General features: G+C 58.6%; 1 protein-coding gene across 1 annotated transcript in view; it reads right to left on the bottom strand.

Moving 5' to 3' along the window:
- The window catches only part of SND1 (staphylococcal nuclease and tudor domain containing 1), a 237003-nt gene extending 212949 nt beyond the window's left edge, over nucleotides 1-24054 (bottom strand). The window contains exons 1-6 of the mRNA XM_053407017.1: nucleotides 23921-24054; nucleotides 12561-12710; nucleotides 10279-10399; nucleotides 6611-6689; nucleotides 3499-3659; nucleotides 791-882 (exon numbers count right to left, since the gene is read on the bottom strand). Of these exons, the coding sequence (XP_053262992.1) occupies nucleotides 791-882; nucleotides 3499-3659; nucleotides 6611-6689; nucleotides 10279-10399; nucleotides 12561-12710; nucleotides 23921-24004 (687 nt within the window). The 5' untranslated portion in view covers nucleotides 24005-24054. The remainder of the gene's footprint in view (nucleotides 1-790; nucleotides 883-3498; nucleotides 3660-6610; nucleotides 6690-10278; nucleotides 10400-12560; nucleotides 12711-23920) is intronic.
- Between the last annotated feature and the right edge of the window lie 231 nt (nucleotides 24055-24285).

Raw genomic sequence — 24285 nt, 5'->3', positions numbered from 1 at the left:
ACGCCGGCTACAAAACTCGTTTCACTGAACTATTCAGATTCCTCAGAAGGAAATAGAGAAATCATAAACCTTAAATGACCAAATCATAAACCTTAAATGATCCCCAGGCCCCCCACAAACACCCAGGCCCACCCACCCACCCCAGCCAGCAAGACCCCCAGCCGGGCCAGAGGGGGCTCCGAGGGAAATCCCCAGGGAGGCAAAGCTCCTTCCTGCCCCCCCTCCCCAGCTTCAGCACCGGACAGAAAGGGGTCGCTCTGTGAAGAGGAGTCACAGCTCTGACAGGAGTCTCAGAACTAGGGAATTGGAAGGGACGCCCAAGGATCATCTAGTCCAACCCCCTGCAATCGCAGCTAAAGAATCACTCGGCTTATAAAGCTCAAAGGAAGGAGGGTCCACTGCATTTGGAGAGGATTTGCCAATATTTCACAGCCTTGCAGGTGAAAAGCAGGACAGGTACATTGGGCCCCGGCCTTGGGCTCGCTTCTTGGCTCAAACGACAGCGGAGCCAATTGTTCCATTTGTGACCCACGGAGAGAAGGCCAGAGGCAAACTCAAGGGGGCGGGAGACCAGGGCAGGGGGTGAATCGACACACGGAGTCACTCCTTGGGCCCCAAAATCGAGGGGCTTCGGGTGGCAGCCAGTCCTTCCTCTGGCCAGGCGCTCCCAGAACTCCCTTCCTCCCCCTCCGTCGATTCACTCAGCAGAACTCGCACTCGCCACCCCTCAGCCCCACATGCAGGAGTCGCACTGGGCGCCGTGAGGGGACAGGGCCTCCAGACTGCTCACCTTGATGCCGGAGAGCATGACCGTCACCAGGTAGTTGTCGGGAAGGAGCAGAGCCCGCACCACGCTGCCGTCCCGGACGTGCTCGATTATGGCTGCGGGAGAGAAAGAGTTTCCACCAGGGCTGAGCGCTTGGAGGCAGGAGCAGCAGCAGCCCAGGAATCGGCCTCCTTCAGAGTCAGACCATTGAGCTCAGTGCTGCCTACACCAGAGGAAGGCTACCTAAGGCCTGGGGGCCGGATGCGGCCCAATCACCTTCTCAATCCGGCCGCAGATGGTTTGCCTAAGCCAGGCATGTCCAAGGTCTCTTTTGGGGGCCTAATCTGGCCCCCTGGTCGGTTCAATCCTGGCAGTTTATTTCCTGGGGTAAAACCCTAAAAAGCTGGACCATAAAGAAGGCTGATCGCCGAAGAATTGATGCTTTTGAATTCTGGTGCTGGAGGAGACTCTTGAGAGTCCCACGGACTGCAAGAAGATCAAACCTCTCCATTCTGAAGGAAATCAGCCCTGAGTGCTCACTGGAAGGACAGATCCTGAAGCTGAGGCTCCAGTACTTTGGCCACCGCATGAGAAGAGAAGACTCCCTGGAAGAGACCCTGATGCTGGGAAAGATGGAGGGCACAAGGAGAAGGGGGCGACAGAGGACGAGATGGTTGGATAGTGTTTTCGAGGTTACCAGCATGAGTTTGACCAAACTGTGGGAGGCAGTGGAGGACAGAGGTGCCTGGCGTGCTCTGGTCCAGGGGGTCACGAAGAGTCGGACACGACTAAACGACTAAACGACAAAAAAATCCTAAAAAAACCCTCAACAACTCTAACCCTAAAAAAAGCCCAAATTTGGGGTGAAACTATTAAAAAAAGCTCAACATCATCAATCCTAAAAAAAGGTCAATAACTTTGGTTGGCCCTTTGGTCACTTCATCAAATCTGGCCCTCTCTGAAAAAAGTTTGGACACCACTGGCCTAAACTGTGTAGTATACTTGAGTGTGTGCCCTTCACAGTCCTTATAAATCTGTGCATTCTTCCTCATCCCCAGCCCCCACTTTTGTGCATGGTTCTGTCTTTGTGGAAACCATTTGTCCTGTTCCAACTCTGCGTATCAAAGGACATGGCTTGAACTGGGACAATAACCCACAGACTTGAACTGGTTTCACAGTTATCTCACCAAGGGACCCTGGGTATGAGTGTCAAGAGATCTCTCACACATGCATCTCAGCATCCTCCTGAACTACAATTCCCAGGATTCCCTGGGGAAAGCAACAACAGTTACACTGATGTCGAGCCAAACTGAGTTTGTAGACTACTGCTTGCACTCCAATATTACACAGTGTGTCTATTTTTCTCCTTTGACGCCTTCACTCTTTCTCTCTTGGCTTTGCCACCCCTTTCCTGCTTTCCTCTCTTCATTTTTCCTCTTCTTTTAAAACAGGGGTAGGCAACCTAAGGCCTGGGGGTCGGATCCGGCCCAATCGCCTTCTCAATCCGGCCTGTGGACGGTCCGGGAATCAGCGTGTTTTTACATGAGTAGAATGTCTGCTTTTATTTACAATGCATCTCTGGGTTATTTGTGGGGCATAGGAATTCGTTCAATTTTATTTTTATTTTCAAAATATAGTCCAGCCCCCCACAAGGTCTGAGGGACAGTGGACTGGCCCATGGCTGAAAAAGGTTGCTGACCCCTGGCCTCCACGGACGGGCAGAGAAGGCTCTCCAGAGCCCACCCTGGAGAAACTGGGGACTGAAGCTGGGACCTTCGCAGCATGTGTAATCATAGCCTGCTGGATCAGGCCCACAGCCCTTGGAAACCTGCCCCCCCCCCGTCTCATGGAGGGCCCTTGGAGACCTGTCTCACGGAGGCCAAACATGCCCCAAAGGGAAACTTCAGAGCTGGATTCAAGCGCAAGAGCAGCTCTGTCCAGCCGTGGCCACAGGCAGCTTGTATCCAGATGCCTCCCCAAACCGGGTCCAAAAAGGTCTACCTGCTGACCGAGGGCATTTGAATACTTTGAACACAGAGTTGAACCGTGGAAGCCCCTCCCACCGGAGGCGGTGCTGGCGACCAACTTGCGGAGATCTTTAAAAAAAGGACTGTGTGAGTTCATGGAGGAGAAGACTATTCTCTGTTTAGGGAAGCTTTTAATTACTGTATTTTAATATTTTGCTGGAAGCCGCCCAGAATGGCAGGGGAAACCCAGCCAGATGGGCGGGCTACAAACAATAAATTATTATTATTATTATTAATGGCTGGCAGCGACAACAGCTCTCCCTCAGCTGGAGGCAGCGAGACACCTGAACGCCCAGGGCTGGAAGAGGGAGCGGTGCTTGGATCCTGCTGGCAGGTTTCCCATAATAAGCACCTCAGTCAGCCACTGTGAGCACCTGACCCAGACTTCTCTTCTTACTTCCCCTGGGTATAGTAAGGTTTGTTTAACCCTCATCTCTATTCCACAAAGCGCTCCGCTCACTGCCTTCCACATGCTCCTTTGGTTTTATTTTATGCCTGTCTCATTTGAGGGCGATCGATGGACTATGTGTATATGCTGTTTGGCAACACAGGACTCTGCGGAAACTTCTTTGGGAAAAATAGTAAAATCTCTTTTTTAGACCAAGGAAGGTCTGCAGACGCACCGAGCCCTGGCACTGCCCCCCCCCCAGCAGCAGCAGCCCCTCCTTTGCCAGAGCCCTGCCCCTAAACCGGCCCGTGACTCACCGTTGACGGGCTTCTGGTGCATGGAATCCACAAAGTGGCGGGGATTCTCGATGGTGTACTTCAGGTCCCGGACGGTGTGGGATCCGGTGCCGTCGCTCCACATGCCCTTCTTGGCGATCCTGGCCTGCTCCTCCAGCTCAGCCAGCCGGTTCTGCTCTGGACTGGGGGCAGAGAAAGGCCGGCCGTCAGACAAACCACCCAACCCTGCGGTCGTCACCTGAGGCCTGCAGAGCTTTCCCAGGGAGGGCATGCAGAGGATCTGCACTGTTAACAATGCCAAATTAGGGGGCCTTTCTGCTGTCAACTTTAGACCCCCTCATTTTGCTAAGCACTAAGGCTGGTCCTTGCTGCCTTAGCTACCGGATGTTTTACAGGCGGGCTGGATTTTCACGAGGCATTATTCTGTTTCCCAACACTGTCAAACTGACAGTTACATAAATTCAACTAACTAATATACCCACAACGTAACTGGCTGTGTTTAACTAACGTATTTTTCGCTCTGTAACATGCACCAGACCATAAGACGCACTTAGCTTTTGGAGGAGGAAAACAAGGGGGGAAATATTGCTGTGCAGTAATCCCTCTTGCTGTTCTGGCTTCTGGGATAGCTGAGCAGCCTGCATTTGCTCCATAAGACGCACACACATTTCCCCTTACTTTTTAAGAGGGAAAAAGTGAGTCTTACAGAGCAAAAAATACGGTATATAAATTCTTTATACATATTAACATTAACTCCTTTCACATTATCTAATTGAGAAGAAGCACTTAAAGACCAACGTTTAGAACAGGAAATACAAATAGATCAATTCTTATATACGTAATGTCCAAATAAAAGCTTTGGACTCCAAAGCTTAGCAAATACAAGTGTCAAAAATAGCAAAATATAGTTGCTGTATGCCAGTGTGACTCGTTCCATGTCTCTGATACACAAAATATGAGTGTGCATGGCTGACGAAGACCGGCACAGAGAAACAAGGTATTATTCTGGGAATCCTTGTCATGTTCAAGTTCTTGCGTCTGACACCGGCATACAGCAACTGTATTTTGCAAAGGCACGTTACGATCTTTCGTATCCTTCGTCTGATACCTGCACACAGCAGCTGCATACAACAGCTTTGTCAAGGCAGATGTGGAACATTAATATGTTAATATGATAATATGTTAAGATAGATAAAGAAAAGAGGGTAAGGATTTGCTGATCTGATTATTGAAATGGGAATACAAAAAGGGGAGGTGTGAGGAAGTCAAGGAAACAAGCTAATGAGTTTAAAGTTATAAGAAATGGGTTTGTTTTTAATTCTTTTGTATCTTTTTTTTTCTTGTACTCTGTATGTGTATCTTTCTTTTTTCTCTTTTATATAATTTTGTATGGTTTTTTTTCTTTTTCTTCTTTTTGGTATTTTGCAAATTTATGTTTTTGTAAAATTTTAATAAATATATTATAAAAAAAGGAACATTACAAAGAAAAGTTAACCTTTTGCAAGTACTGCTCCTTAAAGTTGTTACGTTTGACACTTGTATTCGCTACGACATACGTGGAAGACAATCTTACTCGGCTACGAGGGATCACCAGAGAAAGAAGGAAATAATTCCAGCCGCTCAGTCAAGTACAACGCAAAGGTGGGATGTCAGAGTTTTATCCTGCAACAGACCCTCGTGTATCTCTGGCACGAGGTGGTCCCCAATTCAGCCCAGGCCCCTTCTGCCTTACCCTGTCGCTGGGTATATAAGGAAACAGGGCTCCCGTGACAGTCTCTGGCTCAAAGGCTGAGCAGGCCACAGAGGGCAGGGGCTCAGGGAGACCCCTTCACACCCAGAATGAGCAACCAAGCCTTTGGCAGACCAGAGCCATCACTTTTGCCCTCTGGCCTTGCAGCAAATTGTTGCCACCTTCGCCAGCCGGCACAGCGCTACGCATCAGAAAGGATACTGCTATTAGGAACATAGGAGCCTGCAGGATCCGGCCAACAGCTCATCTAATTCAGCACCTTCCTCTCAACGGCTGAACGTTTGCCTGCAGGAAGCAGGATCCGACACAAGAGCAGCGCTCCCTCCTCCCGTGGCTGCAAGCAACTGGTTAAACTAATCCACTGGAGTTTCAGCCCTGGGCTGCTATCAAAGGACAGTTGCGCCTGCTAGGCTGCGCCACCCTCGCAACCTCCCGACACACACACTCTGCCTGCATTCCAGGGACAAGCGCTGGTGCCACCTCGCCAGTTCCTTGGGGGCCCCGGCAGCTGCCCGCCCTGCGGTGCAGGGATTCCCGCTGACCCAGCCTGCCCTGGCAAGAGCGTCGCCTTCTCAGTGTTTGCTTCCCGTTCAAGCGGAACATGAGGAAAGTGAGCCGAGGCCCCGGTGGAGATGGCATGGCAGCCAGCCCAGCCAGCCAGGCTCCGCAGCCTCAGCCGCCTCCGCAGACCTCCGGAGAATACTCTGGGGCTCTTCCAAGGCCGTGAACACATCAGCGGAGCCATCAGGCCCCCTTGGCACTCCCCGCTCTCTCTCATGCACGCAGGCAGGCACACTCGCTCTCGCTCTTTCCTGGCACGAGGCAGAGCTCAGGCCTGAAGGGGGGGCTGCCCCCTGCCGCGGCACAGCCAACCTGCCGGGAGCTGCAAGGCCAACAGGATTCGCACAAAAGTCAACGTCCCTGGCAAAACACACCCCGGGGGATGCTGGGGCCACGAGGAAGCGCTGTCTCCCCCACGGAGACACCCTGCTCTCGCTGGGGCTTCCAATTCAGCACACAACCCCCCGATCCTCACCCAAGCTCAGCGATGGGCAGTCAAGGTCCCCGGGCACAAGGGGATTTGGAAGAAGGCACAGGGCTGTTCTGCCAGCAAAACGAAGGACAGGGAAGCTGCAGAGGCCTCTGGAAGAGACCTCACCTTCGAGACTAACTACCCGGACTCTCGTCTATGAGAAGCTTCGGCCACATTTGCCAGTCTTGGAGGGGACAAGAGGCTGGCTGTGGGCGGCTGGTTTTGTAAAGCGAGGAGACTCTGTCTTGGAAGCCTCACTCCCCAGCCACCCTCACCCCAGTTTCCCAGGGAGAACCGGCAGCCCAGGGGCACGTCCAAAGGGAAGCCCGGCTCCTCAGGAGTAGACCTACTTGTTGCCACGCAAGCCTTCCCGGCGGCTGGCCAGCCCTTCGGACACAAGCGACTCTGCGATGTTCTCCCCAGTTGTGTCTGCCAAGGAAAGACAGCCAGGTTAGCGAGGCAGCACAGTGCCCAAGAACGGAAGAATTGGCCAGCAGGATCAGGCCCTAGGGGTCCAAGAGCCCTCTCCCCTGCAAAACTGGGATTCAGAAGCAACCATTCAGAGGCAGGGCAGAGCCACTGTGGGCGGAGATGCCTTTAATAAAATTAAAAATCTTAACTAAAAGCAGAAGAAATGCTTTCAATGAGGGGGCTGGTGCCCTGCTGGTTGTGTCAGCATGTTTTAAACAGATTTAATACATTTGTGAATAGACTGAATTGTTAATGACTGTGGGAGTTTCCCCCGTATTTTTAGCTGCCGTTCTTTTATTTGTACGTCAATTTGTTTCCCTGCTAGGAGGAAAGGTGGGATATAAATTAATATATCATAATAATAGAAGTCCTGCCACTGCTGGGCGGGGTCCTCAACTTGCTCTGCCAAGGATCAGGGCCTTCCCAGGCGCTCTTAACGAGGATCTCCACCCACAAAGCCCTCCCTTCTCAAAAAGGCTTCCAGGGGACCCACACAAAGAGGCTCCCATGGAAGGAAAGAGTTATGTAGAGGACTCCCTGGTCCTGAATGGGGCAACTGTGCCCTGAAGGACCAGTTGCGCAGGCTGGGGATCATTCTGGACTCACAGCTGTCCATGGAGGTACAGGTCAATTATGTGTCCAGGGCAGCTGTCTACCAGCTCCATCTGGTACACAGGATGGGACCCTCCCTGCCCACAGACTGTCTCGCCAGAGTAGTGCATGCTCTGGTTATCTCTCGCTTGGACTACTGCAATGCGCTCTACGTGGGGCTACCTTTGAAGGTGACCCAGAAACTACAACTAATCCAGAATGCGGCAGCTAGACTGGTGACTGGGGGCAGCCGCTGAGACCATATAACACTGGTCCTGAAAGACCTACACCAGCTCCCAGTACGTTTCCGAGCACAATTCAAACTGTTGGTGCAGACTTTTAAAACCCTAAACAGCCTCGGTCCAGTATACCTGAAGGAGCGTCTCCACTCCCATCGTTCTGCCCGGACACTGAGGTCCAGCTCCGAGGGCCTTCTGGCGGTTCCCTCCCTGTGAGAAGCCAAGTCACAGGGAACCAGGCAGAGGGCCTTCTCGGTGGTGGCACCCCCCCTGTGGAACGCCCTCCCATCAGATGTCAAGGAAATAAACAACTATTTTACGTTTAGAAGACATCTGAAGGCAGCCTCTGTTTAGGGAAGCTTTTAATGTTTGACGGACTATTGTACTTTAATATTTTGTTGGAAGCCGTCTGGAGTGGCTGGAGAAACCCAGCCGGATGGGTGGGTATAAATAAATTATTATTATTATTAACTGTAAAGGTCATGAAAAAGCTTCCATGGGCTTTGGAAAGCAGAGGGCGAGGAAGCACCCAGAGGGAGAGGGGGCACCTGCTGTGGGGGGGAGCAGAGGGACCCTGGGCTGCCCCAAGCTGTCCTCTGCCCCAAGCAAGAGAATTTCAGGAGGCAGCCTTGCAGGCAGAGCCAAAGGCCCTCAAGTTCAGCCCAAGGCCAGGAACCCAGAGGCTCCATCAAGGGGTGTCCTGCCAGGGACCCCCTCCAGCATCACCCAACCTGAGACCCACCCACACCCCCTTGGCAAATGCACTACCAGTCCCAGGCCTGCCTCTCGCGCCCAAACCAGCCGCGCAGTCCAGCCCAGAGAGTTGGGGAGGGAGAGGCAGCTGCCAAGATCTGCCCAGCCAGCAATTTCAACATGGATCTCTTCAAAAGCTGAAGAAGTTAATTAGCAAACATCCACCTCTTCAGCTAAATCCTGGGCTGTCAGGCGGCAGCAAGACGAGGCCAGCGTGGCAGAAAAATCCTTCACGTGGCAGCAAACAGGCGGGAGAGATACTGGCATCGCTGCCCACCTCTGAAGATTTATGCCCGGCACAGGGCCCAGAGAGAGATGTGCAAACCAGTGGGTGGAGGCAGAGCCCCACCCCGGCCCCCCAAAGCACTAGAGAGACACAGGCAAAGGACAGGTGGGAAAGGAGGGCAGGAAGGAGATGACCCACAGCCGGGGGGCAGGAGACGGGCATGGGAAGGGGAGAGGGGCTAGCCTCATCTCGGCAGGGAATTTTTATTTTGCATTTCTATCCCCGCCACCACCCGAAATGCAAGAAATCCAGGCCTGGACAAAGCCTCCTCATTCTAAGCTGTTTGTTGGCCTGTTTCCTGCAGAAACCCAGCCCCCAAAGCGGAAAACTCAAAGCAGGGGGGCAGAGGGAAAGAGAAAATCACTTAGAGTGGGGGACTGTTCAAAACTGGCTGCCCTTCAGCTCCCGCCTGGCTCTCCCATGGCAAGGGGGCGGGGAGGCAGCATGTTGCACAGCCAGCAGGTGACCCAAGCTTGTCTGCTCTCTAGGCAAACACAGCGGGCAAGGGGCAGGGCGAAGGGGTGAGCCCCCCTGGAACTCAGGGCACCGTCCTGGTCACTGGCTGGGCCCCTGAAGGACCGCCCCCACCCTGCTTAGCTTCAAAATGCCACCGGTGGATTTGCACGTCACAGCTGGCGTGAGGCTCAAATTCTCGCCCTGAATGTGTCTTTTCGGCCTGTTAAATTAGACCACATAGGAAGAGGGAAACACATCTCACACAACCCTTTATGGTATTATATAGGTAAAGGTAAAGGGACCCCTGACCATTAGGTCCAGTCGTGGCTGACTCTGGGGTTGTGGCGCTCATCTCGCTTGACTGGCTGAGGGAGCCGGCGTACAGCTTCTGGGTCATGTGGCCAGCATGACTAAGCCGCTTCTGGTGAAGCACAGCAGCGCATGGAAACGCTGGAGCGGTACCTATTTATCTACTTGCACTTGCTTTTGAACTGCTAGGTTGGCAGGAGCAGGGACCGAGCAATGGGAGCTCACCCCGTCGCGGGGATTCAAACCGCCAACCTTCTGATAGGCAAGCCCTAGGCTCTGTTGTTTAACCCACAGCACCACCCGCGTCCCTATGTTATTATATAGAACTTCCCAAAGTTGTATACTTTTGGAGATCCTTCTCTTTTTCTGAACGAAGGAATATTCGGAGGCAACTTTGGCTTTGAGACACTGGGATAGGATTCTGGTATTGCACACATTATGTTAAAGATATATTTAAAGAAACGGACACTTGGTGGAATTTAAAAGTCTTATTTTTATATTGGGTGTTTTAGGAAGTTTTGCATAACTGAATAGAGAGTTGTGTGAGCTAGAGTAAACTGGACCACCACCTTGGCCAACCCAATAGTCTTCCTGCCGGCCACGATCCGGCGCTTACAATTTCCAGCTATGTTTCCCCTTTGCCAGTTTTCCCTGGGAGAACAGTTCCCTCGTTTCCCAAGGAGGTCTCCTTTTTTGCCCCCAGACCTGCCAATGCCAACACATGACCACAGAGCTAATTTTTTTTTTTTATGGCTTTGGGAGCTGAAGAACTCAGAATAGGCTCACCCCCCCACTTGGCTGATGAACTTCAGAGCTCACAGGAGAACAGCCAGCTCAGGGAAGAAGGAGGGGCAGACTGGGCTGTGGGGATCTGCCCTCCAAGTGTGGGGCAACCCTGCGCAGGACCTCTCACCTTTCCCCAGGTACACCATCCCGTACTCCCGGCCTTGGGGCGTCTTGTATTCCACCGTGAAGCAAACCTCTTTCCCGATGAGCTTCTTCCGCAGGAATTCCCGGGCTGGGAACCCCCAGGGCTGAGGAAGAAGGAGGTCGCTGGTCAGGAACAGGAGCCGCTCAGCCCCACATCCCCCCCCAACACCCACTCCCAGACCCCTTGTTATTGCAAGGTCAACTCGTCGCTTTCAGAAACTCACCCGTCAGCTTGCAAAAATAACAATTAAGAACCACCCATGTAATACAGAATTTTTAAAAACCTCCACGGCCAGAAACAACTCTTAAAAGGGCTTCATATAAGCTCCTTAGGAAATTTGCATATTAAGCGGTATATGGCTACGGTTGACGATAAATGATGGATAAAACATCCAATGCGTGGGAGAATGGAAACCCTTTGGGGCCGGATGAACTTCTCTAGAAAGGGGATTTTCATTTATTATTATCTAGTTCCAGCTAAAAGAACAGTAACCTGTAAACTAGAGGAGATGGACTTGCAGCAGAAAATGGTCTTGGGCAATGGTACCTGCTCACCTCTAAACCTTGGTTTATTACCCCTCTTAAGGCTCCCAAACTATTTGAATTCCTTAACTTCTTCGGCTCATAGATATGCCTTTGTAAAGGCAAGATTCAACACCTTCCCATTGAACGTGCTGAGAAATAGATTCTCCAATGGACAGATATCGCTCTTATGTGATTGTAATTGTGGGGCACCAGAATCGTTGCATCACATAATTTTTGATTGTGCATTTCACTCATCAGCCAGGAGCAAGTTTCTTGCTCAATATCTAAAGGGAATTGCCGATGATACGAATGAAGCCAAACTGAGATATCTATTAAATGATGATGACCCCCTAAGATCACTCATGGTTGCCAGATTCTTGATCAGCGTTCTATCCCTAAAGAAGAGAAACGGACTCCTGTGCGGCTCGGATAATCCCTCTAAACTATGATCTATGTTTTAGGATGTAATTAGGTGATATCACCATTGATGTCTTCTACTAATTTATGAGTAGAGGGCGATGTTTATGTTACAAATTTATTGTAATGTATGATGTTGGTCTTTTGTTTTTGTTTTGCTTTGGGTCTTGTCTGTTTTTTGTAAGTTTTGGCAGTTTTAAATTTGGAGGTTTAAGTACATTATGTTGGTATGGGAAACTGTCGTGTGATGGGCCAATGGCCATAATAAAGATCAATACAATACAATACATTTTTTATTATTATTATTATTATTATTATTATTATTATTATTATTATTACTACTACTATTTCGTCCTTAGATCTCAGGGTGGTTCACAACATAAAAATTCAAGGTGAGAGACAAATTTCTCAAGCAGGGCTGCTCCCACAGGTGAGGCCACCCCATCTCCCCCCCCACACACCACCCCATGCCCAGCCTCAGGAAGGGTCAGCCTCAGGCCGGGACCTCGGAAGATGGGCAACTAAGGGGGGGAGTGATGGAGCGGAGGGGGAGGACAACTCACACCCAGGCTATTTCCTGCCTAAGAAGTGGAATAGCAACCAATAGCATGACTGAAAGGACCAGGAACCTACAGACAGAAAACTCTGACCCGAAGGGCCATTGGCAAGGTCACGATGTGCAGCAAAAGCACATAATCTGGCTGCTTGAGCGTAGGGTGCAAACCTGGCCACTGATGTAGGGGAGAGAGGGAATGTATAAACCACCCGCCCCGTCTTATATTCTGTTTTTAAAACAGAGGTTGGGGGGGGGCATCTCTGGTGAGCTGTTCCAGAAGATCTGCAAGCGCCATCTTGGCAGTTCAGATAACCCCAGAATTAATTGGCAGCTGATGCAGCAATGAGCTCATTTATTAGCTTAGATGTAAGCTAATTGGCTGGCTTCGATATACGCTCCTTATCTGTGGGGTGATGGGCTCTGAGCCCAGAGAGGGGAGCTTATCTGTAGGATTTGGGCATTTGCCACTTCTGCCCTCACCTGGGCAGGTGAAGCCATCTGAGGCCCTGGCCAAAGGATCCTGCTTTGTGTATAAAGAATGAATCCCCATTTGCTTGGGGGAGACATGCCATCTCCTTGCTACCCACCCCTCCCTTCGATTATGTGGGTCGCACTCTGTGCCCACAGCCTCCCCCTCTTGGGTACCTCCACAGCAGGTCCTGGCAGCAGGGGCAACATTTAGCCCCCCCACACACACACACACACCAGGCCCTCAGTTACCTCCGTGACCGGCACTTCCCCCCATCTCCCCCCCCCCCAAGACCTACCTCGTCTGGTGTGTCCTTGCCATCTGGCTGCCCCGCAGCTGCCCGGCGTGCCAGGTTCCCGGCCCGGATGTTGCTGAGGTTGATCTGCTTCTCGGGAGGCGGTCCACCACGAGGCTGGCCGCGAACTATGATGGCGCAGCCAGAGAGAACCTGGGGGGGGGGGAGGCAGGGGCATCAGTAGCAGCATCTAACAGAGCGAGCAGCATCAGAATAGGACCCAGGAGTAAAGGTAAAGGGACCCCTGACCATTAGGTCCAGTCGTGGCCGACTCTGGGGTTGCGGCGCTCATCGCGCTTTATTGGCCGAGGGAGCCGGCGTGCAGCTTCCAGGTCATGTGGCCAGCAGGACTAAGCCACTTCTGGCGAACCAGAGCAGCGCACGGAAACGCCATTTACCTTCCCGCGGGAGTGGTACCTATTTATCTACTTGCACTTTGACGTGCTTTCAAACTGCTGGGTTGGCAGGAGCAGGGACTGAGCAACGGGAGCTCACCCCATTGTGGGGATTCGAACCACCGACCTTCTGATCGGCAAGTCCTAGGCTTTGTGGTTTAACCCTCAGCCCCACCCGCGTCCTGGGATCAAATGCCCACTCGGCCAGGAAACTGGGGGACCTTGGGCCGACCTACCTCGCAGGCGAGTTTTGGGGATTAAATGGGAAGGACCAGGTAAGCCACGCTGAGGGACTTGGAGGTAAGGCAAGTGGAAACAGGGACCTTGGCTGAGCAGGCAGGTGTGAGCGTCAGAGGAGCAATGCTTCACACAGGTGTGCCCAGGTAGCCTGAAGGTAAGGGACCCTTCTCCTCCTCCTCAGCTGTTGCCACCCTCAATGGCACCCTGCCAGCACCTAGACGCTGCCCCTGAATGCGCAAGATCCCAGTTTACTCACAGGGCGCTCGTCTGGGGCTCCTTCCTGTCCATGAATTTTGCCAGGATGCCAGTCACTGCCCAAGCCAACCAATAGCAAGGTACGCTGAGGATGGGCTATGTGAATTTTCTATGCTGCCTTTCTGCCTTTCCCTCACACCGCTGCCAGTCAGGTCAGAAAAGAGTAAGACCATTGACACAAGGGAGCAAAATCGCATCCTCAAGAGGAAATCAAAGCGCTTGCAGCCGCTCATGAACTGCAGGGCCACAATCCGTCCAAAGGTAAAACGGAGCAGCAAAAAGTAACGCTGCGCTGCCCTGGTTGCCAAAGCCCTAGACAACTCCAGCCCAAGATATCCGAATGGCTACCTTCTTCCCCGAAGACCCTCTTGGGGGTTCTCTTGGCAGTCCCTCCACCTTCAGGGGCTCAAGGGGAGTGGCACCCCAGGCGGACGGGGCCTTTTCCGTGGCAGCCCCTCCCCACAGAGGTGCATCTGGTGCCTTAACTGCACAGCTGCCGGACATCTCTTTGCCCCCGGACTTCTTTTGCAATTGGAGGTCTATGTTCTTAGGACCCACCTCATTTTATGGCTGGGAGTTGTTTTAAAGTGCTCTTAATATCGTGTTTTAATGTTCTATCCTGCCCTGGGACCTTTGGGGCGAAGGATTGGTAACAAACTATTATTACCATTATCATTACTACTACTACACCTTGGATCCCAAATGCCTTAGTACTCGGACGTTTTGGCTCCTGAACGCTGCAAACCCGGAAGTGACTGTTCTGGTTTGCGAACTATTTTTGGAAGCCGAATGTCCGACAGGGCTTCCAATTGGCTGCTGGAGCTTCCTGCAGCCAATCAGAAGCCATGTTTTGGTTTCCGAACGTTTTGGAATGGATTTCCGTTTGACTTCCAAGGTACGACTGTACTACTATGAAGCTTTTTTTTTTTTAATCCACCGAAAGCTTTCATTGTGATTTCTTACAACTTCAGACAACCATTGGCAAAGAAGCAGCCAATCAATGTTACCCCCCAAGCCCCAGAGGCGGGACTTCCCTTGGTTCAGCCACAGCAGCCTTCGAGAGTCCCCCCCCTCTGGGACCCAGCAGGTCAAGCCCTCCCACTGCCTGCCCCACAGGGGAGGTTTCCCCTCCGCAAAGGCGTACAAGAGGCAAGGCCATGCCCAGGTGATTCCTCCTGCCAAGGTTCAGGGTCCAGGCAGATCACTGGACCACAGGTCAGGCCTCCTCTCGGCCGGCTGGGCAGCAACGGAAGCTGCAGCCAAGCTGACCCTGCAAGCCTCCGAGGCTGAAACCAGCAAATAAAAAGTTGTGCACTAGAAAATATGGATACACACACACACACCCAGGCTCCTCGACACGTGGCCCATGGTCACCGCCTGTGGCTGCCTTTCTTCAAAGTAGAAAATGGAGATCAGAAGGATCTGTTTCCAGGCCGCAGCTAGTCATAGAAGCCCAGAGAGGAGCTACCAGGGGACAAATATCCTCTGGCTTGTGATGCTCTCTGTGGTGCCCGCCTGGCAAGATGCACAAATCCAGATCTCCAGGCGTCCCTCTGGCCCCTCCACCAGCCAAGGCAGGCAAGGACACCGGGGCTTTGATGGTGCACAGCCTGGTATGATCAGGAGGGAGGGGGAACAGGCTATAGTCACCTGCAGGCGGCCTCTCCGGCCTCCTTCTCAAGGCAATGATTTCGAGCACCCAGGCTCAAGACCAGCGGCGAGAATTGGGACCCTGGCTTGCCTCCCTGTTCCGAGCGCCTTCTACCCCACCCGTCCCAAGGGCCAAGGAGGGTTTCCTTGGGTGCCTCCTCCTCTTCTCAACTCCTTTCACCCAAATCGCCAGCCCTCAAACGTAGCAGTCAATGCCCCAGTCTATTAAAGCACTCAGCGCAAACGCCAAAGCATTAAACTCCAACCGGAGAAGCAAATTGACAAAATAATCAATTGGAGAGAGATTCTTTCAGCGGAGCTTGTTCCACGGCTGTGGCACTCGATACACCCAGGACTGGAGCTGTAATTACTCTTAATCTAGTTCCCAGGACAGGCTCAAGGACCACCCCGCTCTTGGCTGCTTGCCAGAGAAAGCCAGGGGCGAGATCCGTGGGAGCGCCAACCTGCACAAAGGGCACCGCGCAGGCTCCCTCCCTGCGCCCCTTTGACTCCCAAGACCGCCTCAGCCAAGCTTCCTGATCAGCCAACCACCTTCCCAAATCCCCAAGAGGCTCTGTGTCACCCCAACAGACAGGCAATCGTTGGGGCTTCACAGCACAGGACGCAGCCCCTTTGCACCCAGGCAGAAACCAGCCGGCTGGCTCCACTGTGGGCATCGGGTAACTGGCAGGCGGGCAGCCCTGCTCACCTGTCCGACTTGGGCCACAGAGGGCAGGGAAGAAAAAGCTTCCCCCCCCCAACTGGAACTACACTAGAATGCAGCTGCCAGTCAGAGGATGCTGCGGCCCCCAAAATCCTCTGCTACCCCCACAGTCAGCACTCCTTCGGTCTTTCCTCCACCACAAAATTTTCACCCCTTCTCAATTTTAGCAAGCTGATGCCACCTGTGTGAAAAATCACCACCAGAAAGAGCAGAGTTCCTACCTCACAATATCCCCCCCCCCCCTGAGACACTGGGTTATATACCTCTTGTTTCAAAGGCTGCCTGTCAGAGCCCAGGCTTTCCCCGCAGAAAGGACCTGAGGGCTGATTCCAGCAATGGGGCCCATTCTCCCCGGAAGAAGGTGCTGCTCTCAGACGGAACAGAGGCTGAGGATCACTTCCTCCTCGTGACAAAGGGAACTCCACCTCGCTTACAGAGATGCAGTGCAGCTCAGTGGTTAAAGTGTCTTTCTAGCACCTGGGAGACACCAGGGACCAAATCCCCACTTGGCCACGAACCTCACTGGGCGACGCTGGCCCAGCCCCTGCCTCTCAGGCTTGTCGTTGTGGGGGCTAAACGAGGGGGGGAGAACCAGAGAGGTGGTTTGTAAATGCAATTAATAAAATAAATAAAGTGAACAAACAAATACAGTCGTACCTCAGAAGTCGAACAGAATCCATTCCAGGAGTCCATTCGACTTCCGAAACCTTCAGAAACCAAGGCTGGTTCTGACTGGTTTCCGATTTTGCAGGCACACCAGAAACAACAGCAGAAGCTGTGCTGGACGTTTGGCTTCCAAAAAAAAGTTCACAATACTTCTGGTTTTTGATCATTCAGGAGACGGAACTTTCAATTCCCAAGACGTTCGGGAGCCAAAGTCCGGCTGTACACCACAGGGCGAGAGGCGGAAGACGGAAGCGCCGATGGGGAACCTCCCCCCATCCTTCCCAGGGGGCAGCCCCCCTCACGCCAGCCCCAGGGCCAGCAAGTGCCTCCCCACTTCTCTAAGACCCTCTGGCTCACAGGGTGCTGCGTTTTGCTGTTGCAGCACTGTTGCAAAAAAATTATAAATGAGAGCTGAATGAAATAAGAGCAATGCCGGAATGGTTACAGGCTGTGACCTGGAGAAAGTGGCCAGAGCGCCACAGGCATCCCGGCCACCCTTTGCGGAAGTGAGGACGGGACTAATGCACAGGGAAAGCGTTGCCCCCTTCTCTCCTCACAGGGTTGCTGCAGGGCAGATCAGAACTGCCTGCACCACCCGCCCCTCGGGCAGCGGTCCTGGAGCACTCTGCAAACCACCCACTGTGGACGGGTGCTCTCACCCCAGGGCACACACCCTGCTTGCACTGCTGGGGGGAATTCTCCAGGACCTTGGCCCACCAGCCCCACTGATCTTCTCGCTGTGGGGCAGAGATGTGCCTGTGCAGGATGCCCAGAAGACTCCGAAAACCAAACTAAACTGGTTCCCAACTAAACCGCTTCCGTCCCTGCCTGCTCCAAGGGAAGCATCTAAATTGCAGAACCCTTTCATGTGGTGTGGCTCACACATCGCAGTGGGGTGACCCACAGGGCACTTGTTTCAGGATAGGGAAGGGAACCAGCTGCTCTCAGGCTCCAAAATCCTGCTATTTAGAGGCACCTGAACATCCTCTGCTCAAGGGGTAAGGCCACTTCCTGCCCCCAGGTTGCAACGTTACACGTCCGGCCACCCTAGCATGCCTCAGGTCTATTGCAAGCAACTTCTGCTGCTGAATTTCTAGAGGCATTTGCAAATTCTGGCCGAGACCTGGCACAAGCAGCACATGTCCTGTGTCACCCGATCTGCAGCAAAAAGCAGCCCCCAGGCCAGGGGAGGACACACACACACCAGATGCCAGAGCACCAAGCAGGAGCATGGCAGGCTGGACTAAGAACCCACAACACACGTCCAAGCTGCCACATGCACTGAAAGAACCAGTCTTGGACAATGTGGGTTTCCAGAAGCAAGCCTGCGGAAGATGGCCTGAGAGAGCTGCTAGGGGGCAGCCCACAACCCCCCCCCCATGAGACTGCCCTTCCAGGCTTGCCCCACTGCACAACTTTGTCAAGTTTGCGTCTGGCCCTTCTCAAACAAGATACAACTGACACACAAATACACACACTCTTTCCAGAAAGCAAGTGTGAGCCTGGGTGTCCTTTGCAATGCAAAGGCGGTTCCGAGGCTCCCCTAAGTTATCATGGGGGCGTTTTCTGAAGGTCGCTGGAAGCCAGACCACTGGGCCACCTAGAGCAACGCTCTCCAGATGTTACTACAGCCCAAATGCCAACAGGCACAACCAGCATGGCCAACGGTCGGGCCAAGAGCTGTAGTCCTGCAACATATGGAGGGGGCTGCATGGGGTGCCCCCTGCCCACAGACCAGGCTCCATCCCAGCTCTAGGGCAGAAGCTCCGGCCTGGACCCGAGGCCTTCTGCCTGCAACGTGTATGTGCTGAGACTCAGCCGGGCCTCTCCTGGCTGCATCACGTGCAGCAGAACAAGAGGCTCTTCTTCTTCCTTATCTTCAAAGGGAAGGAATGTGATGGACTCTCCTTGCAGGATCGTGCCCCCCTCCCTCCCCAAAGACCCAAGCCAAGAAGGAGCTCAGGGTGCTGCAATTGCACCCGGGAGAGAAAAGGGTGGTCCTGGGGCTCCCAGTCCTGGGGGCCACATGCCCACCTCCCACAGGGGGGTCTCTGGGGGAGCCGAGGGCCTTCTCACAGGGGCAGCTGGCTGGCCTCTCTGGGGCACAGGAGGGTGGGATCCCTCTCACCCGCCCACCCACGTGGTCCCAATCCAGCTGTTGCTGCTCATGGGTTTGGGGACCTGCGGGGGACGCTTCCCGCCTTGCACGGGGTTGGTCTGGACGACCATTGGGGGTCCCCCTCCCAGCGCTTCGGTTCTGCGACCCCTCCCGCCCTTCCCACCTCGGGGAAAGGGCTGGCGAGGAGGGTCCTGGGCTGGGGAAAAGGGAGAGCGGAGGGAGAACTGGCGGAGAGGGGCACGTGGAGGGGAGCCGAAGGAGTCTGGCCCCCGAGAGGCCGCCCCGGGGAAAGGGTCCTGGGCTGGATCCCCCTCCGGGCAGCTGGGGCAAGGGGAGAGGGGAGGGCGAGCTGGCCGAGGGGGGCCGGGGGGCCGCCTCCCCCTTCCTCCTGCCTGGGCGCTCTGCCCATGCTCAGAGGCGCCCTTCCCCCCCAAGCCCCCGCCCCGGGGAAAGGGTCCTGGGCTGGATCCCCCTCCGGGCAGCTGGGGAAAGGGGAGAGGGGAGGGCGAGCTGGCCGAGGGGGGCCGGGGGGCCGCCTCCCCCTTCCTCCTGCCTGGGCGCTCTGCCCATGCTCAGAGGCGCCCTTCCCCCCCAAGCCCCCGCCCCGGGGAAAGGGTCCTGGGCTGGATCCCCCTCCGGGCAGCTGGGGAAAGGGGAGGGCGAGCTGGCCGAGGGGGGCCGGGGGGCCGCCTCCCCCTTCCTCCTGCCTGGGCGCTCTGCCCATGCTCAGAGGCGCCCTTCCCCCCCAAGCCCCCGCCCCGGGGAAAGGGTCCTGGGCTGGATCCCCCTCCGGGCAGCTGGGGAAAGGGGAGAGGGGAGGGCGAGCTGGCCGAGGGGGGCCGGGGGGCCGCCTCCCCCTTCCTCCTGCCTGGGCGCTCTGCCCATGCTCAGAGGCGCCCTTCCCCCCCAAGCCCCCGCCCCGGGGAAAGGGTCCTGGGCTGGATCCCCCTCCGGGCAGCTGGGGAAAGGGGAGAGGGGAGGGCGAGCTGGCCGAGGGGGGCCGGGGGGCCGCCTCCCCCTTCCTCCTGCCTGGGCGCTCTGCCCATGCTCAGAGGCGCCCTTCCCCCCCAAGCCCCCGCCCCGGGGAAAGGGTCCTGGGCTGGATCCCCCTCCGGGCAGCTGGGGAAAGGGGAGGGCGAGCTGGCCGAGGGGGGCCGGGGGGCCGCCTCCCCCTTCCTCCTGCCTGGGCGCTCTGCCCATGCTCAGAGGCGCCCTTCCCCCCCAACCCCCCGCCCCGGGGAAAGGGTCCTGGGCTGGATCCCCCTCCGGGCAGCTGGGGAAAGGGGAGGGCGAGCTGGCCGAGGGGGGCCGGGGGGCCGCCTCCCCCTTCCTCCTGCCTGGGCGCTCTGCCCATGCTCAGAGGCGCCCTTCCCCCCCAAGCCCCCGCCCCGGGGAAAGGGTCCTGGGCTGGATCCCCCTCCGGGCAGCTGGGGAAAGGGGAGGGCGAGCTGGCCGAGGGGGGCCGGGGGGCCGCCTCCCCCTTCCTCCTGCCTGGGCGCTCTGCCCATGCTCAGAGGCGCCCTTCCCCCCCAACCCCCCGCCCCGGGGAAAGGGTCCTGGGCTGGATCCCCCTCCGGGCAGCTGGGGAAAGGGGAGGGCGAGCTGGCCGAGGGGGGCCGGGGGGCCGCCTCCCCCTTCCTCCTGCCTGGGCGCTCTGCCCATGCTCAGAGGCGCCCTTCCCCCCCAAGCCCCCGCCCCGGGGAAAGGGTCCTGGGCTGGATCCCCCTCCGGGCAGCTGGGGAAAGGGGAGAGGGGAGGGCGAGCTGGCCGAGGGGGGCCGGGGGGCCGCCTCCCCCTTCCTCCTGCCTGGGCGCTCTGCCCATGCTCAGAGGCGCCCTTCCCCCCCAAGCCCCCGCCCCGGGGAAAGGGTCCTGGGCTGGATCCCCCTCCGGGCAGCTGGGGAAAGGGGAGAGGGGAGGGCGAGCTGGCCGAGGGGGGCCGGGGGGCCGCCTCCCCCTTCCTCCTGCCTGGGCGCTCTGCCCATGCTCAGAGGCGCCCTTCCCCCCCAAGCCCCCGCCCCGGGGAAAGGGTCCTGGGCTGGATCCCCCTCCGGGCAGCTGGGGAAAGGGGAGAGGGGAGGGCGAGCTGGCCGAGGGGGGCCGGGGGGCCGCCTCCCCCTTCCTCCTGCCTGGGCGCTCTGCCCATGCTCAGAGGCGCCCTTCCCCCCCAACCCCCCGCCCCGGGGAAAGGGTCCTGGGCTGGATCCCCCTCCGGGCAGCTGGGGAAAGGGGAGGGCGAGCTGGCCGAGGGGGGCCGGGGGGCCGCCTCCCCCTTCCTCCTGCCTGGGCGCTCTGCCCATGCTCAGAGGCGCCCTTCCCCCCCAAGCCCCCGCCCCGGGGAAAGGGTCCTGGGCTGGATCCCCCTCCGGGCAGCTGGGGAAAGGGGAGGGCGAGCTGGCCGAGGGGGGCCGGGGGGCCGCCTCCCCCTTCCTCCTGCCTGGGCGCTCTGCCCATGCTCAGAGGCGCCCTTCCCCCCCAACCCCCCGCCCCGGGGAAAGGGTCCTGGGCTGGATCCCCCTCCGGGCAGCTGGGGAAAGGGGAGAGGGGAGGGCGAGCTGGCCGAGGGGGGCCGGGGGGCCGCCTCCCCCTTCCTCCTGCCTGGGCGCTCTGCCCATGCTCAGAGGCGCCCTTCCCCCCCAAGCCCCCGCCCCGGGGAAAGGGTCCTGGGCTGGATCCCCCTCCGGGCAGCTGGGGAAAGGGGAGGGCGAGCTGGCCGAGGGGGGCCGGGGGGCCGCCTCCCCCTTCCTCCTGCCTGGGCGCTCTGCCCATGCTCAGAGGCGCCCTTCCCCCCCAAGCCCCCGCCCCGGGGAAAGGGTCCTGGGCTGGATCCCCCTCCGGGCAGCTGGGGAAAGGGGAGAGGGGAGGGCGAGCTGGCCGAGGGGGGCCGGGGGGCCGCCTCCCCCTTCCTCCTGCCTGGGCGCTCTGCCCATGCTCAGAGGCGCCCTTCCCCCCCAAGCCCCCGCCCCGGGGAAAGGGTCCTGGGCTGGATCCCCCTCCGGGCAGCTGGGGAAAGGGGAGAGGGGAGGGCGAGCTGGCCGAGGGGGGCCGGGGGGCCGCCTCCCCCTTCCTCCTGCCTGGGCGCTCTGCCCATGCTCAGAGGCGCCCTTCCCCCCCAAGCCCCCGCCCCGGGGAAAGGGTCCTGGGCTGGATCCCCCTCCGGGCAGCTGGGGAAAGGGGAGGGCGAGCTGGCCGAGGGGGGCCGGGGGGCCGCCTCCCCCTTCCTCCTGCCTGGGCGCTCTGCCCATGCTCAGAGGCGCCCTTCCCCCCCAACCCCCCGCCCCGGGGAAAGGGTCCTGGGCTGGATCCCCCTCCGGGCAGCTGGGGAAAGGGGAGGGCGAGCTGGCCGAGGGGGGCCGGGGGGCCGCCTCCCCCTTCCTCCTGCCTGGGCGCTCTGCCCATGCTCAGAGGCGCCCTTCCCCCCCAAGCCCCCGCCCCGGGGAAAGGGTCCTGGGCTGGATCCCCCTCCGGGCAGCTGGGGAAAGGGGAGGGCGAGCTGGCCGAGGGGGGCCGGGGGGCCGCCTCCCCCTTCCTCCTGCCTGGGCGCTCTGCCCATGCTCAGAGGCGCCCTTCCCCCCCAACCCCCCGCCCCGGGGAAAGGGTCCTGGGCTGGATCCCCCTCCGGGCAGCTGGGGAAAGGGGAGGGCGAGCTGGCCGAGGGGGGCCGGGGGGCCGCCTCCCCCTTCCTCCTGCCTGGGCGCTCTGCCCATGCTCAGAGGCGCCCTTCCCCCCCAAGCCCCCGCCCCGGGGAAAGGGTCCTGGGCTGGATCCCCCTCCGGGCAGCTGGGGAAAGGGGAGAGGGGAGGGCGAGCTGGCCGAGGGGGGCCGGGGGGCCGCCTCCCCCTTCCTCCTGCCTGGGCGCTCTGCCCATGCTCAGAGGCGCCCTTCCCCCCCAAGCCCCCGCCCCGGGGAAAGGGTCCTGGGCTGGATCCCCCTCCGGGCAGCTGGGGAAAGGGGAGAGGGGAGGGCGAGCTGGCCGAGGGGGGCCGGGGGGCCGCCTCCCCCTTCCTCCTGCCTGGGCGCTCTGCCCATGCTCAGAGGCGCCCTTCCCCCCCAAGCCCCCGCCCCGGGGAAAGGGTCCTGGGCTGGATCCCCCTCCGGGCAGCTGGGGAAAGGGGAGAGGGGAGGGCGAGCTGGCCGAGGGGGGCCGGGGGGCCGCCTCCCCCTTCCTCCTGCCTGGGCGCTCTGCCCATGCTCAGAGGCGCCCTTCCCCCCCAACCCCCCGCCCCGGGGAAAGGGTCCTGGGCTGGATCCCCCTCCGGGCAGCTGGGGAAAGGGGGAGGGCGAGCTGGCCGAGGGGGGCCGGGGGGCCGCCTCCCCCTTCCTCCTGCCTGGGCGCTCTGCCCATGCTCAGAGGCGCCCTTCCCCCCCAAGCCCCCGCCCCGGGGAAAGGGTCCTGGGCTGGATCCCCCTCCGGGCAGCTGGGGAAAGGGGAGGGCGAGCTGGCCGAGGGGGGCCGGGGGGCCGCCTCCCCCTTCCTCCTGCCTGGGCGCTCTGCCCATGCTCAGAGGCGCCCTTCCCCCCCAACCCCCCGCCCCGGGGAAAGGGTCCTGGGCTGGATCCCCCTCCGGGCAGCTGGGGAAAGGGGAGAGGGGAGGGCGAGCTGGCCGAGGGGGGCCGGGGGGCCGCCTCCCCCTTCCTCCTGCCTGGGCGCTCTGCCCATGCTCAGAGGCGCCCTTCCCCCCCAAGCCCCCGCCCCGGGGAAAGGGTCCTGGGCTGGATCCCCCTCCGGGCAGCTGGGGAAAGGGGAGAGGGGAGGGCGAGCTGGCCGAGGGGGGCCGGGGGGCCGCCTCCCCCTTCCTCCTGCCTGGGCGCTCTGCCCATGCTCAGAGGCGCCCTTCCCCCCCAAGCCCCCGCCCCGGGGAAAGGGTCCTGGGCTGGATCCCCCTCCGGGCAGCTGGGGAAAGGGGAGAGGGGAGGGCGAGCTGGCCGAGGGGGGCCGGGGGGCCGCCTCCCCCTTCCTCCTGCCTGGGCGCTCTGCCCATGCTCAGAGGCGCCCTTCCCCCCCAAGCCCCCGCCCCGGGGAAAGGGTCCTGGGCTGGATCCCCCTCCGGGCAGCTGGGGAAAGGGGAGAGGGGAGGGCGAGCTGGCCGAGGGGGGCCGGGGGGCCGCCTCCCCCTTCCTCCTGCCTGGGCGCTCTGCCCATGCTCAGAGGCGCCCTTCCCCCCCAAGCCCCCGCCCCGGGGAAAGGGTCCTGGGCTGGATCCCCCTCCGGGCAGCTGGGGAAAGGGGAGGGCGAGCTGGCCGAGGGGGGCCGGGGGGCCGCGTCCCCCTTCCTCCTGCCTGGGCGCTCTGCCCATGCTCCGAGGCGCCCTTACCATCTTGACGATGCCTCTCTGCAGGGCGGGGCTGGGGGCGCCCGAGGCCGCGGCGGCGCTGCTGCTTCCGGAGGAGGAGGCCATCCCGAGGGGTCTCTTGCGGGGTCTCTAGCGGGGGTCTCTCTCGCTCTCTCTCTCGCTCTCTCTCTGCGAGGGACGCGGCGCGGACGGAGCGGCGGAAGGGGCGGGGCGAGGGGCGGGGCGCCAGCTTTATACCCCGCCCCGGCCCCGCCCCCTCGCGCAGGCGCAGCGTCCGCGCGGAACCCGGCCCCGCCCCGCTCCGGAGAGGAGGGCCAATGGGCGGGCGCCCCCGCGGACCCGGACCCGCCCCCTCGCCGCCGGCCTGGCCAATGGGCGCGGCGAGC

Source organism: Podarcis raffonei, chromosome 10 (genome assembly GCF_027172205.1).
Source record: "Podarcis raffonei isolate rPodRaf1 chromosome 10, rPodRaf1.pri, whole genome shotgun sequence".
In the NCBI taxonomy this organism is placed as follows: Eukaryota; Metazoa; Chordata; class Lepidosauria; order Squamata; family Lacertidae; genus Podarcis; species Podarcis raffonei.
Note: the sequence above shows the minus strand (reverse complement) of the source record. Positions and strands in the feature narration are given on the sequence as shown.